The 13,189-nt window shown below is 49.2% G+C and overlaps 1 protein-coding gene across 2 annotated transcripts in view; it reads right to left on the bottom strand.

The window, feature by feature from the left end:
* The window catches only part of DHRS7 (dehydrogenase/reductase 7), a 35,293-nt gene extending 22,334 nt beyond the window's left edge, over window positions 1–12,959 (bottom strand). Inside the window, exon 1 of one of the 2 annotated variants that reach the window (XM_027827642.3) lies at window positions 12,688–12,959. In XM_027827642.3, coding sequence (XP_027683443.2) covers window positions 12,688–12,817 — 130 coding nt within the window. In that variant the 5' untranslated portion in view covers window positions 12,818–12,959. The remainder of the gene's footprint in view (window positions 1–12,687) is intronic. The other variant, XM_043547869.1, reaches the window with a different exon arrangement.
* Window positions 12,960–13,189: the final 230 nt, after the last annotated feature.

Below are 13,189 nucleotides of genomic sequence, written 5' to 3'. Positions count from 1 at the left end.
CAGCATGGTAAGCGGGGGTTGGATAGGGCAGAGGTTTGGGGCGAGGGGGGGGAGGGAGGCGGTTAGGGGCAGGGGTCCCGGGAGGGGGCAGTCAGGGGACAAGGAGCGGGGGGGGTTGGATGGGTGGGGGACCTAAGGGGGGCAATCAGGGGGCGGGAAGTGGGAGGAGTCGGATGGAGGCAGTGGCCAGGCTGTTTGGGGGGCAAAGCCTTCCCTACCCAGCCCTCCATACAGTTTCGCATCCTGATGTGGCCCTCGGGCCAAAAAGTTTGCCCACCCCTGCTCTAGAACCAGAGCTATCAAGCATTCAGCTACATACATGGGTGACAAACAAATGCCTACAACAGGGACTGGCAACCTTTGGCACACTGCCTGTCAGGGAAATCCACTGGTGGGCTGGGACAGTTTGTTTACCTGCAGTGTCCACAGGTTCGGCTGATTGCAGATCCCACTGGCCGCGGTTCGCTGTTCCAGGCCAATGGGGATGTGGGAAGTGGTGGCCAGCACATCCCTTGGCCCACGCTGCTTCCCACAGCTCCCATTGGCCGGGAACGGCGAACCGCAGCCAGTGGGAGCCACAATCGGCCAAACCTGCGGACGCTGCAGGTAAACAAACCATCTCGGCCCATCAGCGGATTTCCCTGATGGGCCGCGTACCAAAGGTTGCCGATCCCTGGTCTACAGTCTGAGACAAACTCCCCTCATCTGCCAATGATAGGACTTACAGCCTGACTCCAGATGTAATGTATACCCTGGAACCTTATATTAACTGTTTTACAGCTATTAACCTGCCTTCCCCATTCTTACATGCATTGTGTATACCCCTCAGATTGCAATCTGTGTTTATTACAAGCAGCAGCACCACTTGGGCCAGATTCTGCAACCCTTACTCAGAGGGTATATCTACATAGCCGTGGGGAAGCAGGATTCCCAGCTCAAGTAGAAGTATATGCCCTAGTTCTGATGGAGCTAGTGCCTAAAAACAGCACTGTACCCGTTGCCTATGCTGCTGCAGCTGAGACTGAGCAAGTGCAGACCTAGGGGATCAGGCAGGACTTTGCTTCGGCAGCTAGCCTGAGAAATGGTGGGCAAACTGCTGTTTTTAGGCACTAGCTCAGGCAGAATTAGCATGCGTCTATCTATTTAAGATGGAAATCATACTTCCCAGTGGCTATGTAGATGTACCCAGACTGAGTAGTACCTTCATCTGCAACTATTGCAATTCATGCTATTAAGTGAGCGAAGCGATTACTCAGCATGAGAATGGGTGGCAGAATCTAGAGATCTTTTTACATTAAGCCCAGATGTTAGCCCCTTCGTACAGTACACATCCCTCCTCCCAAAAACACCACAGAGCATGAGCTGTTTAAAAAGTGTCTGTTTAGTTGGTAATAAAGCAGAATTGACACGGACTTGTGATTCCTCTGAGAGTTCCTACACCCCACGGTCATATCTTTTTAGAAGCACAGTGACCACCAGAAGGTGATTTTAAATAAGTTTCAGTTATAGATTTCAAATGTGATCAAAATTTAGTTTAGACAGCACTTATTGCTACAAAAGCACCAAACTGCTGTGCTAAGACAATTGACCATAGCTTCCACTTAGAAGGCCGCCAGTTTCTAATCCACTGGGATAATATTCCCAGGAAGACTTACAACAAGGCTCAGTGATTCCATTTTACTTTGAGAGATCCTTAGCTAAGGCAGTAGTCATCAATGCCCACATTTGCATTCTGCTTAAGTCAAAGAGGATACCTTTGATGCATTATAAGAATTTCTACTCAGTTATAATTATCTTTTCCTCAGGTTTTGGGGAAAACTCTCCTAGTTTGTTTCAATAGACGAGACGCACCCAAAGGATACACTGCTCTTGCTCTCCTTGTCACATTTACAGCACAGAAAGTTGTTTGACCCTAACTGCTTGGCTTCGATTGCATCCTCAGAATATTGCTATATCCGCTAAAGTATAGTCCAATTCAAAGAAATTGGAGATCCTTTTAAGTAAGCTTTAGTGAAACTGAAGACTACACTCAAAGAGATATTTAGAAAGTCTGAGGCCTCTTCTTATTCCTCCCTTACATAGATGATCTCCATTATATTTGTGCTGTATAGCACACACACGTTATGGACAAAGTTCAATACATTTTGTCCTGGAACAGGAGGTGGAAATCTATGTGCACAGTTTTAATCATGTTTGAGTTGGCAAGCTTATCTTGTGTTTTTCTATCACTTGTATCCTCTGATCTTTGATCCAGGTTTGGTTTTGGTTGCGTTTGTTTGTTTGTTTTTAAACATAACTTGATAAATGTTTGCTTAATTGATAAAGTCGTGATGTTCAGTATTTTTAGACACGTGTCCGAAAAAGGTCATCCTACAAATAGCAAATACATCTAAACAATTTCATTTTCTTGCAGTAAGAACATAACTGATAGGGCAGCATGACACAGGTGTTGCCCTGTAATTGGGGGCAAAGTTAGCCCAGAATTTGATCAAGCTAATTGCAATCACACTGTGTGCATTCAGCCACCATGAATTAATAAAACAGAACACCATATAGGTAAGGGTTCATTGGAATAAGCAGGGCTTCTGGAGGCAAGGTCAAATGTTGGCTGCAGGCTTGCAGTTTCTTCTAATCAGAAAGAGAGGAGCGGAGAAGAGAGTCAACAAATTGAGACAAAAAAAGTAAGTGGTTGAAGATCTTGAGTTTGGGCACCTTTGATATAGCAGCTTATGACTAAGGCTATGTCTACACTGCACTCCTTACAGTGGCAGAGCTGTGCCCTTACAGCAGAGCTGTTGTAAGGACCACAGTGTAGCTGCTCTTTGTGCCAACAAAATAAAACCACCCCCAACAAGGGGGCGGTAGCTTTGTCGGCAAGAGAGCGTCTCCCACTGACAAAGCACCATCCACACCAGCACTCTTCATCAGTAAAACTTTTGTCAGTCAGGGAGGTGGGTTTTTTATACACTTGACCAACGAAAGTTTTACTGATGTAAGTGCAGTGTAGACATACTCCTAACAATCTTAGGCTGTTTTGTTGGTAAGTAGTTTAGTGAAGTTAGGAGTGGTGATGACCCAGTATGAGCTCTGTATTTTGTAAAAGCTAGTTATAAAAAGACTAGATAATAGAGTGTGCTTTGGAGTAGTTCTCTGAAGCTATCCTGAGAGACTTTTTGACACCATACTCCGTGGCAGGAAAGTGACCGGCTATCGCTGACCTGCTGCTAATTATTCAATAACATCTCACAGATTCTAGGTAATTTGGGGTGTTCTAAACCTATTGTTTCTGTCTGTGTGTGCTTAAATCGAATAAATAGTAGTTTCAGATAAGAGCTACTCCTGGGAGAATTTTGCACCACTGCGCATGTACAGAATTCATGTCCCCTGCAGACTTCTTCACTTTCACGTAGAAAAAGATTACTGACAGGGAAGCAAAGGGAAGCTGCAAGAGCAGTCATGCACCACTCCCTAGCTGTGCAGGTACATTGTTTCAGGTACCCGGAGCAGCCAGCTGGGGTGTCACCGCGAGGCTGGGGACACCCCAGCCTGTGGCTCCTACCCTGAGCCAGGATCAGCTGCTAGTCCCAGCTGGGCTGGAGGCAGGAGAGGATGGGACTTCCTCTTCCCCTGCAAGAAGTGACTGGGGCTGTGTCAGACTCAGACCCACGCCCAGAAACCTCCCCCAGCTGCAGGAAGCACCACATCCTCCCCTGCTTCCTCCCCACATTGCTCCTCAGCTGTGGGAGGAGGGGTCACTGTACAGCGATCTGCTCACCCATTCCAACCCCTGTACATCTGGACCACCCAGACACCCCTGCCAAGCCTCACCCAGTACATCCAGAACCCCCCCTACCCCTCCATACCCAAACCCCACCCCCTGAACCTCAACCCCTGCATCTGGAGCCCCCCTGCACCCAGAACCCATGCCTCCTGACCCCCACCCCTGCACCCAGACCACCACCCTGAGCCCCCACATCCACACCCCCAACCAGCTATACCCAGACCCCCACCCCACCAAGCCCCACTTCCCCACCACCAAGACCCCTCTGCTGAGCCCCAACCACCTTCACCTGGAAGCCCCTGCATAGTCCAATTTCCCCTGCACTTTGAACACCCCCCCACACAAAACAAGCCTCTGTGCATCCAGATCCCCACACCTACACCCCCCCACTGAGCTGCCTGCACCCAGATTGTCCCACACAGAATCCTCTCACCCCACACCTGGATCCCTCCACACTGAGCCCCTCCACACTTGGACCCTACCTGGTTGAGCCTGCCTGCCCCAAACCTGGTGTGCCTGGCGCAGAGAGGCAGGGCTCCAAGGTGTTTCTGGGGCAGGCCCAGGCCTTGTGCTGTGTCAGGATCAGATGCAGCCTCACCACTGATTCTGTGTCCCGGGGCTGGGAGGGCTGCAGGGTGATCTCCCACCTTTGTGCAGCCAGTGGCCTGTGCTCCCCACTGTCATGCTGGAGCCTCTGCATTTATTTATTGACAAATAAAACTTGCAGAATTTTAATATATTGTGCACAGAATTTTTAGGCACGGAATGCCCTCAGGAGTAAAGAGCACACTTACTTGTATCAATATTTCAATCAGCCAGAAGCACTGTGTTTCCACTGATTTATTCCTGACACCGCCTGAAGTAAAACAGTTAAATTACCACTGCTTTGGGTTCTGAAAATCCTGGGTAACACAGGCAGCAGATAACTAACAGATGTTTATGATGGTGATGATAGGCATGCTTCCATCACATAGATGGAACACACACATGGAAAGACACTTTGGAACTGAACATAAGAACGGCCATAATGGGTCAGACCAAAGGTCCATCCAGCCCAGTATCCTGTCTACTGACAGTGGCCAATGCCAGGTGCCCCAAAGGGAGTGAATCTAACAGGTAATGATCAGTGATCTCTCTCCTGCCATTCATCTCCACCCTCTGACAAACAGAGGCTAGGGACACCATTCCTTACCCATCCTGGCTAATAGCCATTAATGGACTTAGCCTCCATGAATTTATCCAGTTCTTTTAAACCCTGTTATAGCTGACTTCCACCTGTATTTGTATGGCCCTACCAATTTCACTGCAGTGAAATATGTGTCACGGACCGTGAAATAACCCCTTCCCTGTGAAATCCCATCTCCCCCTGGTGCTAGGAGTGCCCCAGCCAGGGGGCTCCTAGTTCCAGCTGGACTGGGAAGGGACAGGACTTGTCCATACCCCACACAGCTGCTGAGACCCACCTCTGGGTGCCTCCCCCTGCTGTAGGATGCTCTGGGACTGGGCAGCCCCAGAGGTTCTTGCAGCTGGAGAAGGCTTGTGGAGTTGGGTCTGATCTTCCCTGTGCTGCTGGGAGTGCCCCAGCATGGGGCTCCTAGCTGGTAGTCCAGGCAGAACTGGGGCAGGACAGGACTTGCTCTTTCCCTGCAGGGCTGTTCTTAGGTATCTCTCCACACCCCTCCTCCCCACTCACTTCCTGTCCCCCTCCCTTTGCAGCTGCCTGGAGAGAGAACATTGTACAGGGAACTGCCCCTGATTCCAGATGCAATTATTAGCTTATTTAAAAAAAGACAGACAGACGAATCACTTCACAGAATTTTTTGATTGACACTTTACAGCAGCAAATCACACTCAGGGCTCAACTCTCCGATTGGTAGATAGGCATCTGAAATGGTTTTGTAGGGTAGTGATCTCAATGGTAACCTCAAACTTCAGAGCCACAGTGTTAAGATAACAAAAACAAGTGTGTGTGGGGGCGGGCTGTTCTTGTTTCAAAGTTCATCATTAATTGAATGTCAGCATGGAGCATCCAGCAACTGTCTTTCCCTCATTCCGTCTCTGTGCTGAAAACACCTTTCCGTGGTTAGACACGGCTGTCTCTGCATCCACAGAGTTTGTTGGATTTGTCAGACAGCGCTGAGCTAGCCTTGCAAGATGGGGGATTCAGCCTTCCACTAAGTTCCAAAACTGTAGCACGGGCAAACTACAGTCCACTTCTTTTGCAGTATTTTTGTAAGCAGGCATCTCCAGCCTACAATTCTTATCAAAGTCAAGAATTACAGTAAGCAAGGTTAAATCCACCTTCTACAGGTGCATTTTTGCAGGGTCAGAAATACGCACTGCTTTTAGGAACCCTGCTTCAGGGTTGTTGAAACTTTTGAGCCTTTTTGACGGGTATCAGAGCACTCTGCCATCTTCTAAAAAAGAAGAAATTGTTTGATTTTTTTTTTAAACTTTTTGTTTACCAGCAGTGCACTATCTGCAGCCGTCTTTTATGGGTTTCCGAGTCTAACAGGTGCTGAACTGTTGCCCAACGTGTGTGATCCAATGAAACACTGCAGCTTGTACAAAATAGTTTGTCACCATCGGCATGTAGAATTTGGCTTCAAATTCTTTCACACGATCTGCTGCAGTAATTATTTTTGATTTACTTTGGACACTCATTTTACAGTAATCCAGGTGTCTTCTGGTAGGCAATCAATTGAGATCACTACACTACAAAACCTCCCCAATGACCATATCTAACAATCAATGAGTTGAGGTCTTGGTGTGACATGCTGCTGTAAAGTGTCAATCAATAAATCCTGTCAAGTTCACATGACCTTTATTTTATTGATACAAGCTAATGATTGCATCTGGAAGGGGGGGGGGACACACCCTGTACAGTGACCCCTTCCCCTGCGGCTGCAGAGCGATGAGCTCAAGAAGTTAGGTGGGGGGCATGCGGAGCTATCCGCAGCTGGGAGAGGTACCCAAGAGCAGCCATGCAGAGGAAGAGCAAGTCTTGTCCCTCCCCAGCTGGCAAGGACTAGCAGCTAGCGGACCCGGGCTGGGGCACTCCCAGCAGCACAGGGGAGATCAGACCCCCCTCGATGAACCTTCTGAGGCTGCAGGAAGCCCACAGTTGCTGCCTTTGGAGTCCACCTCTGAAGACAGCACAGAAGTGAGGGTGGCAATTCCAATAACCCCCCCCCCCCCAAACAAGTTTGCAACCCCTCTTCCCCCCCGCCCCCCCCCCACACACACAATCCCCTTTTGGGTTGTGTGGGACCCCCACAGTTACAACACCCTGAAGTTTCAGATTTAAACATCTGAAAACGTGAAATTTACCAATTTTCAAATCCCATGGCTGTGAAATTGACCATAACCAACTGTGAATCTGGTAGGGTCCTACCTATTTGTAGCTTCATATACTGAATATTAAAAAGATAAGAATGTACAACTTTATATCACTCTGCTTTCATTCAGTATGCATCCGATGAAGTGAGCTGTAGCTCACGAAAGCTTATGCTCAAATAAATTGGTTAGTCTTTAAGGTGCCACAAGTACTCCTTTTCTTTTTGTGCTCTATCAATCTAGCATATGCTAAAGTTTTCCTTTTGTTTTTCCAACTCCAAGACAAATACTCAACTAGTGTTTACTTCATTAACAACAGCTGACAATTTGACCCGCAATATGCAAGTGGAATGGAAATAGTTTGTCCAAAATGTGAGAGTTTAGCAGTTCAGAAAGCCTTTAGCATGGAACGTTGATCTTATTTATGATCTAAAGACACCATTGTTATTCTAATGTTTGAAAAAGATCTGTCAATAGCTTTCAGAGTAGCAGCCGTGTTAGTCTGTATCCACAAAAAGAAAAGGAGGACTTGTGGCACCAGAGACTAACAAATTTAATAGAGCATAAGCTTTCGTGAGCTACAGCTCACTTCATTGGATGCATACCTCACGAAGTCTTATGCTCTAATAAATTTGTTAGTCTCTAAGGTGCCACAAGTACTCCTTTCCTTTTTACGGATACAGACTAACACAGCTGCTACTCTGAAAATAGAGATTATCATTGTAAGTAACTTGAAGGACCTCAAATGACCATCTCTCACTGGGGGAGGTGTCTCAATCCTCTGAGTTACACTTCTCAGGAGTGAAACAGTCACTCTCAAGGGTCAAACTCCTGAAAGCAGGGATAACACTTTCCCATCACCTGGCGCAAGACTATGGAACACACTTCTGGAAGAGGTATGAATGACCACAAACCTCACTGTCTTCTAAAAGGTGTGCAAGGCTTATCTCTTTAGCCTAGCCTTCCCCCAATATCTGCAACCAACCACTAAAGAGACTGAAGTGGGTAAAGAGAGGCATATGTGTGCGTATGTACACACACACGCTACCTAGCAACCACTTAGGGAGGCGGAAGAACGTCAGCTGGTTGGACCCAGCCTTGCCTTGGTCCTTTTTGCAAGGCATCCAGCCAACCATCACCATAAAAACCTATGCAGGGAGAGAGAATTTGAAGGTCTGATTGCTGAGCAAAAGCATGTTTAAATTTCACAACTTGCAGCTATTTGTCTCAACACCTTTGGAACAGCCTGTCCTATACACAGTAGGGAATTCCATAGGAGGCAGGCCCCCTTGCAAACTTTTAAGGAGCGATGCAGTTCCTAACATGCTTCAGAGAACGGCTCCCACACACATCTTAAAAGGCATGCTGGAGTCCTCCTTTAATCCTCTGGCACCACAAGAGGTTTGAGCGAAGGAATCAAGCCAAGGAATCCTATGGAGATCTTGCCTCTGCCAAACTGCACATACTCGGTATGTCTAAACTGCAACAAGAGACCTGCAGCATAACCACAGCTAGCCCGCAGAAGACTTGGGCTCAAGAGAATGAAGCTGCAGGGCTATAAAATTGAAGGGTAGACACTTAGGCTAAAGCCCAGGCTCTGAGATCTTCCCCAAATGTGGGATCTGGGCTTCCACCCGAGTGTCTACACCACTATTTTTAGCTCCAGAGCCCAAGCCAAAGTCAGCTGACCCAGGCTCTGACATTCAATGTCACTGTTTTTGTTTTCTTTTAAACTATTGCAGCATGTTTAAATGCAGCGTAAACATACCCTTAATGTTTCAGTCTACAGCTTAAGCACAGCCTTCCTTAGCTATACACCAGTGGTTTTCAACCTTTTTAGTGGTCTGCAAATGAAAAAAAAAAAATTCAAAAGGATATGCAATCTTAGGCATAGTCTGGGGACCACTAGGGTCTGCAGACCCCAGGTTGAAAACTATTATTGCCTTAGTGAAAGAGTTACACATAATATACTTCACTTGAGCAAAACCTGATTTTCAAAGGCTCACAGTTAAGAACCAGTTCTTACTAGAACACCCAAAGTAATCACTCAGTCTGTTGCAGAACTGGGAAGAATTGCCCTGGTCTTATAATTTCCAGTCCAGGGTCTTAACCATAAGACCACCTTCCTCTTTATATTACAGGTGCTAATCTTTTGGCCAACGTTCTAGTTAAGATGTTATAATCAGCTTTTAGAATGCTGCACTGAGTAGAATAGGAGGAAGGGACCTCAAGAAGTCATAAATAGATTTCTTGGCAGTGCTTAAATAGGGCCTCCCTTTATCCTCAAAGCAGGATTTTAATAGTAGTCTCAGTGAAACTGAAGTCATGAGCAGATTCCACAAAGCTGCCTGTATGTCTATGGCCAGATCATCATTTTGACCTTTCTATTTGCATCTTGTACCCTTATTCTTTGGCCCCAATCCTACAAACCACTTGGAGCAGCTGGACCCTCTGTCCACGTGGAGCCCCATAGGCAGGGGTGAGCTGGAGCCGGTTCACAAGAACCTGTTGTTAAATTTAGAAGCCCTTTTAGAACCGGTTGTTCCGCGAGGGACAACCAGTTCTAAAAGGGCTTCTAAATTTAACCGGCCAAAAGTGGCGCCTTAGGCACTGACTCCACGGGTGTTCCAGCCCTGTGCAGAGCACCCACCGGCAGCTCCCCGCCCCACCCCTGGCCCCAGCTCACCTCCGCTCTGCCTCCGCCTCCTCCCCTGAACGCGCCGCCCCGCTCTGCTTCTCCGCCCCCACAGGCTTCCCGCGAATCAGCTGTTCGCGTGGGAAGCCAGGGCAAGCTGAGAAGCAAGCAGCGGCTTCCCGCTCAGGCCCAGGGAGGCGGAGGTGAGCTGGGGTGGGGGGGTGCGTGAGGAGGGCCGCCCGCGCCACAGCAAGTAACCCGGGGCGGGGGGCGCACAGGGGAACTGCTCTCCGCCCCAGCTCACCTCCGCCACCCTCGGCCTGAGTGGGAAGCTGTTTCTCAGTCCTCCCAGGCTTCCCGCCTAACAGCTGATTCGTGGGAAGCCGGGCGGGTGGGCAGGGGGGCAGCGCGGAGAAGAAGAGCGGGGTGGTGGGTTCAGGGGAGGGGGCGGAGCAGAGGTGAGCTGGGGCGGGACGGGGAGCTGCCGGTGGGTGCTCTGCACCCACCAAATTTTCCCCGTGGGTGCTCCAGCCCCCGAGCACCCAGGGAGTCAGTGCCTAAGGCGCCACTTTTGATGTGATCAGTAGGGGAGCGGCCGCTCTGCTGCCCCTAGGAGCCAGAGGGACCTGCCAGATGCTTCCTGGGAGCTGCCCCAGGTAAGCACCACCGGGACTTCCCACCTCACCCCCCAGCAGGTGCCTCTAGCTCTTAGGGGTGGGGTGGGCACCCACTACGGTGGCCCACGAGACCCTCCTGCCCGGTTCTGGGGGCAATCAGGGGACAGGGGAGGGAGGTGGATGGCACAAGGGTCCTGGGGGGGCGTCAAGGAACGCAGGGGGATTGGATGGGGCAGGAGTCCCGGGGGGCAGGGGTGGGCAACAACCCCCTCATAGGGTGAGGAGGGAACCTGTTAAGATTTTGGCAGCTCATCACTGCCCACAGGCATAGGGTTTGACCACACAAAGCAGCCTGCAGTATCAAGCCATAGGTTGTCAGCTCTTTGAGTCAGGGACCATGCCTCCTTTATGTTTATACAATGCCCAATATCTTGTGAGCCTTACCAATAATAAACAAACCACAAGGCATCCATTTCTGTAGTATCAACATTGCTTTCTACAAGGCCATTTTTGCTGGCCTATGTCCAATCAAAGAACTGAGAATATGTTGGCTGCATCAGCACCTGAAAACAGGTTACATGTAGCTACTAAAAAATATGGGAACCAAAACAGGACCAAAAATATAAGTGGGAGAGGGACTGATGAACAGCTATAAAACAATCTGACAGCACTAAAACAAAATGTAAAACCAAGAAAACTACGTTAGAAAGATCCATCAGATAGTTATAACTGTTATTTAACATAGAACTTTTTAACATTGATGCACATGGCACTGTACAGTGTAAGATACTTGTTATCTACCCTATTGAACTTAAAATCAAAAGGTACAGGTTGTGAAATCCTTCTGATGTCAGGATGTGCTGAAAGGCAATAATAAAAAGGGAAAACTCTTGGGAGGACTTTATACAGAGAGCTTGAAAACACACAATCTGTTCATGTTGTGTGCTTAATTTCCTTATTGGCTTTTTAATTAACAGTTTTTATGAGAGTGGAAACTGAGCGCCTGGGCTGAATTTAATTGATAAAGTAAGACAGTCAGTTCTGAAGAGAGATTTGAAGAGGGGAAGCTAGCCTGATACACAGAGAAGAAAACTTACAGAAGGCCTAAGCAGCTTGCAAATTCAGGAGCAGGAGGAGACAGAGGGAACAGTAACACTTTCTTGTAAACTGTTGCAATCCTTGTCCTATCTCACCCCCATCCCCTCCTTTTATTTGTTACCCTTATTCATTCTGTTCTTTCTAAATAGTGCAGTCTCTTATTTGTTCTGTAGCAAGCTTGTGATGCTATAAAAGTAACAACATGAACAAATAGGACATCACACTAGAATAAATCTAGAAAGAGAATTATTAGCACTGTATTGGTGGGCATGTATTTAAAACAGACTAAAAACTAGACTGAAACCTCTTACAGAAGTTTCCATAACTATCTCCATTAGATCTTCACGTGTCCACCGATGAGAACTCAGACGCCAGGGAGATGGACAAGTCTTGCTGATTAACTTTTCTGCCCTAATGTCAAAATGTTTAAATAGCTGGCCTTTTTCAAAAGGTATGAGTGTGACTTTTTTAATTCCCTGCACATTTGTGAAGCATCTAGCCGTTGGTTGGCACTAATAAGGAATATAGAAATGTCTTCAAAAGACCTCTTCCCCGTTTTTTCCACAGCTGTGCAGGGCACAAACATCAGCATTATCTGGTCAGAGGCAGGTTATTGCCAGCCTTCAGTTTCTTTCAAAAGGTAGTATAAATAGGGATGTGGTAGAGACTCCTAAATATCCCACCCCTACCTACACTTTCCTGTGACTATCCCACACTTACTCCACGGCTTTTCCTCACCACCATTACACCAGGACCCCCTCCTCCTCCAGCTTCTACACCATGACCACAGCCCTGCAACGATCCCAGCATTCTTCCCATAGCCTTACCCCCCATCCCCACACACTCCCTTGAGTCTACACTGGGGCACTTAGGAAAACAATCCAAATTAACTATAACGTGTGTATCCAAAGTGGATTAGTTAAACTGCATTAAACCCCGGTGTGAACACTCTCTTCACCATCAAAGTGGCAGCGATTCCGTTTAGTTGAATCCAGCCACGTGAATGGTGAGTACTGGGGTCCACCAAGGGGTTTAACGTAGTTTAATTAATCCACCCCTTTTTAGCTAAATCGGATTAAAATGAGCGTCCCCGGGGCACAAAAGCCCCACTGAGGCACAGGCTGGCGCTACCCCCGCCAGGCTTTACCCCACCGGCTCTTGGATGGGGCCGGGCTCGGCCCCCTGGCGCGGCCCGGGGCACGGCACTACCGGGGGGTTACCTGGCCTCTTGCCCCGCCACTCCGCCCACAGCAGGGTGAGGTCGCCGTCCAGGCCCAGCAGCCAGCGGCCCAGCAGGTAGAGCAGCGCGCAGAGCGCCAGGGGCAGCAGGAGGAGCACGGCCCACTCCATGGCCGGAGCGCACTGGCGGGGCCCGCTCAGCCCTGGGGATTTATGAAGGGCCAAGGCCAGCCGCCTCCTGGGCGAGCGCCCCCATTCTCCCCGCCCCGCTCCAGTCCCGCCGCGGCGCAAAGCCCGCCCCCGCCGGGGAGTGGCCGCTGCTCGCCTGGCGGGCAGCCGGGGACAGGGCCTCCTGCCCGCGCACGTCGCGGCGGGGTACGCCGGGGGGAGCCCACCCCAGCGACAAGAGGCGGGGAGCTGGGGCAGCCCTTCCGAAGCGTCCCAGAGACCCGGACCCCTGGTTGTGTCCTCCACTCACCCCGCCCCCCGCGGGAGCTGCCCCCACTCCCCTCCTTCCCCCACGGGAGCTCCCCACTGACCCCC

The sequence above is a fragment of the Chelonia mydas genome, chromosome 6 (assembly GCF_015237465.2).
Source record: "Chelonia mydas isolate rCheMyd1 chromosome 6, rCheMyd1.pri.v2, whole genome shotgun sequence".
Taxonomy (NCBI): Eukaryota; Metazoa; Chordata; order Testudines; family Cheloniidae; genus Chelonia; species Chelonia mydas.
This window is presented reverse-complemented; position numbering and strand designations above follow the sequence as displayed.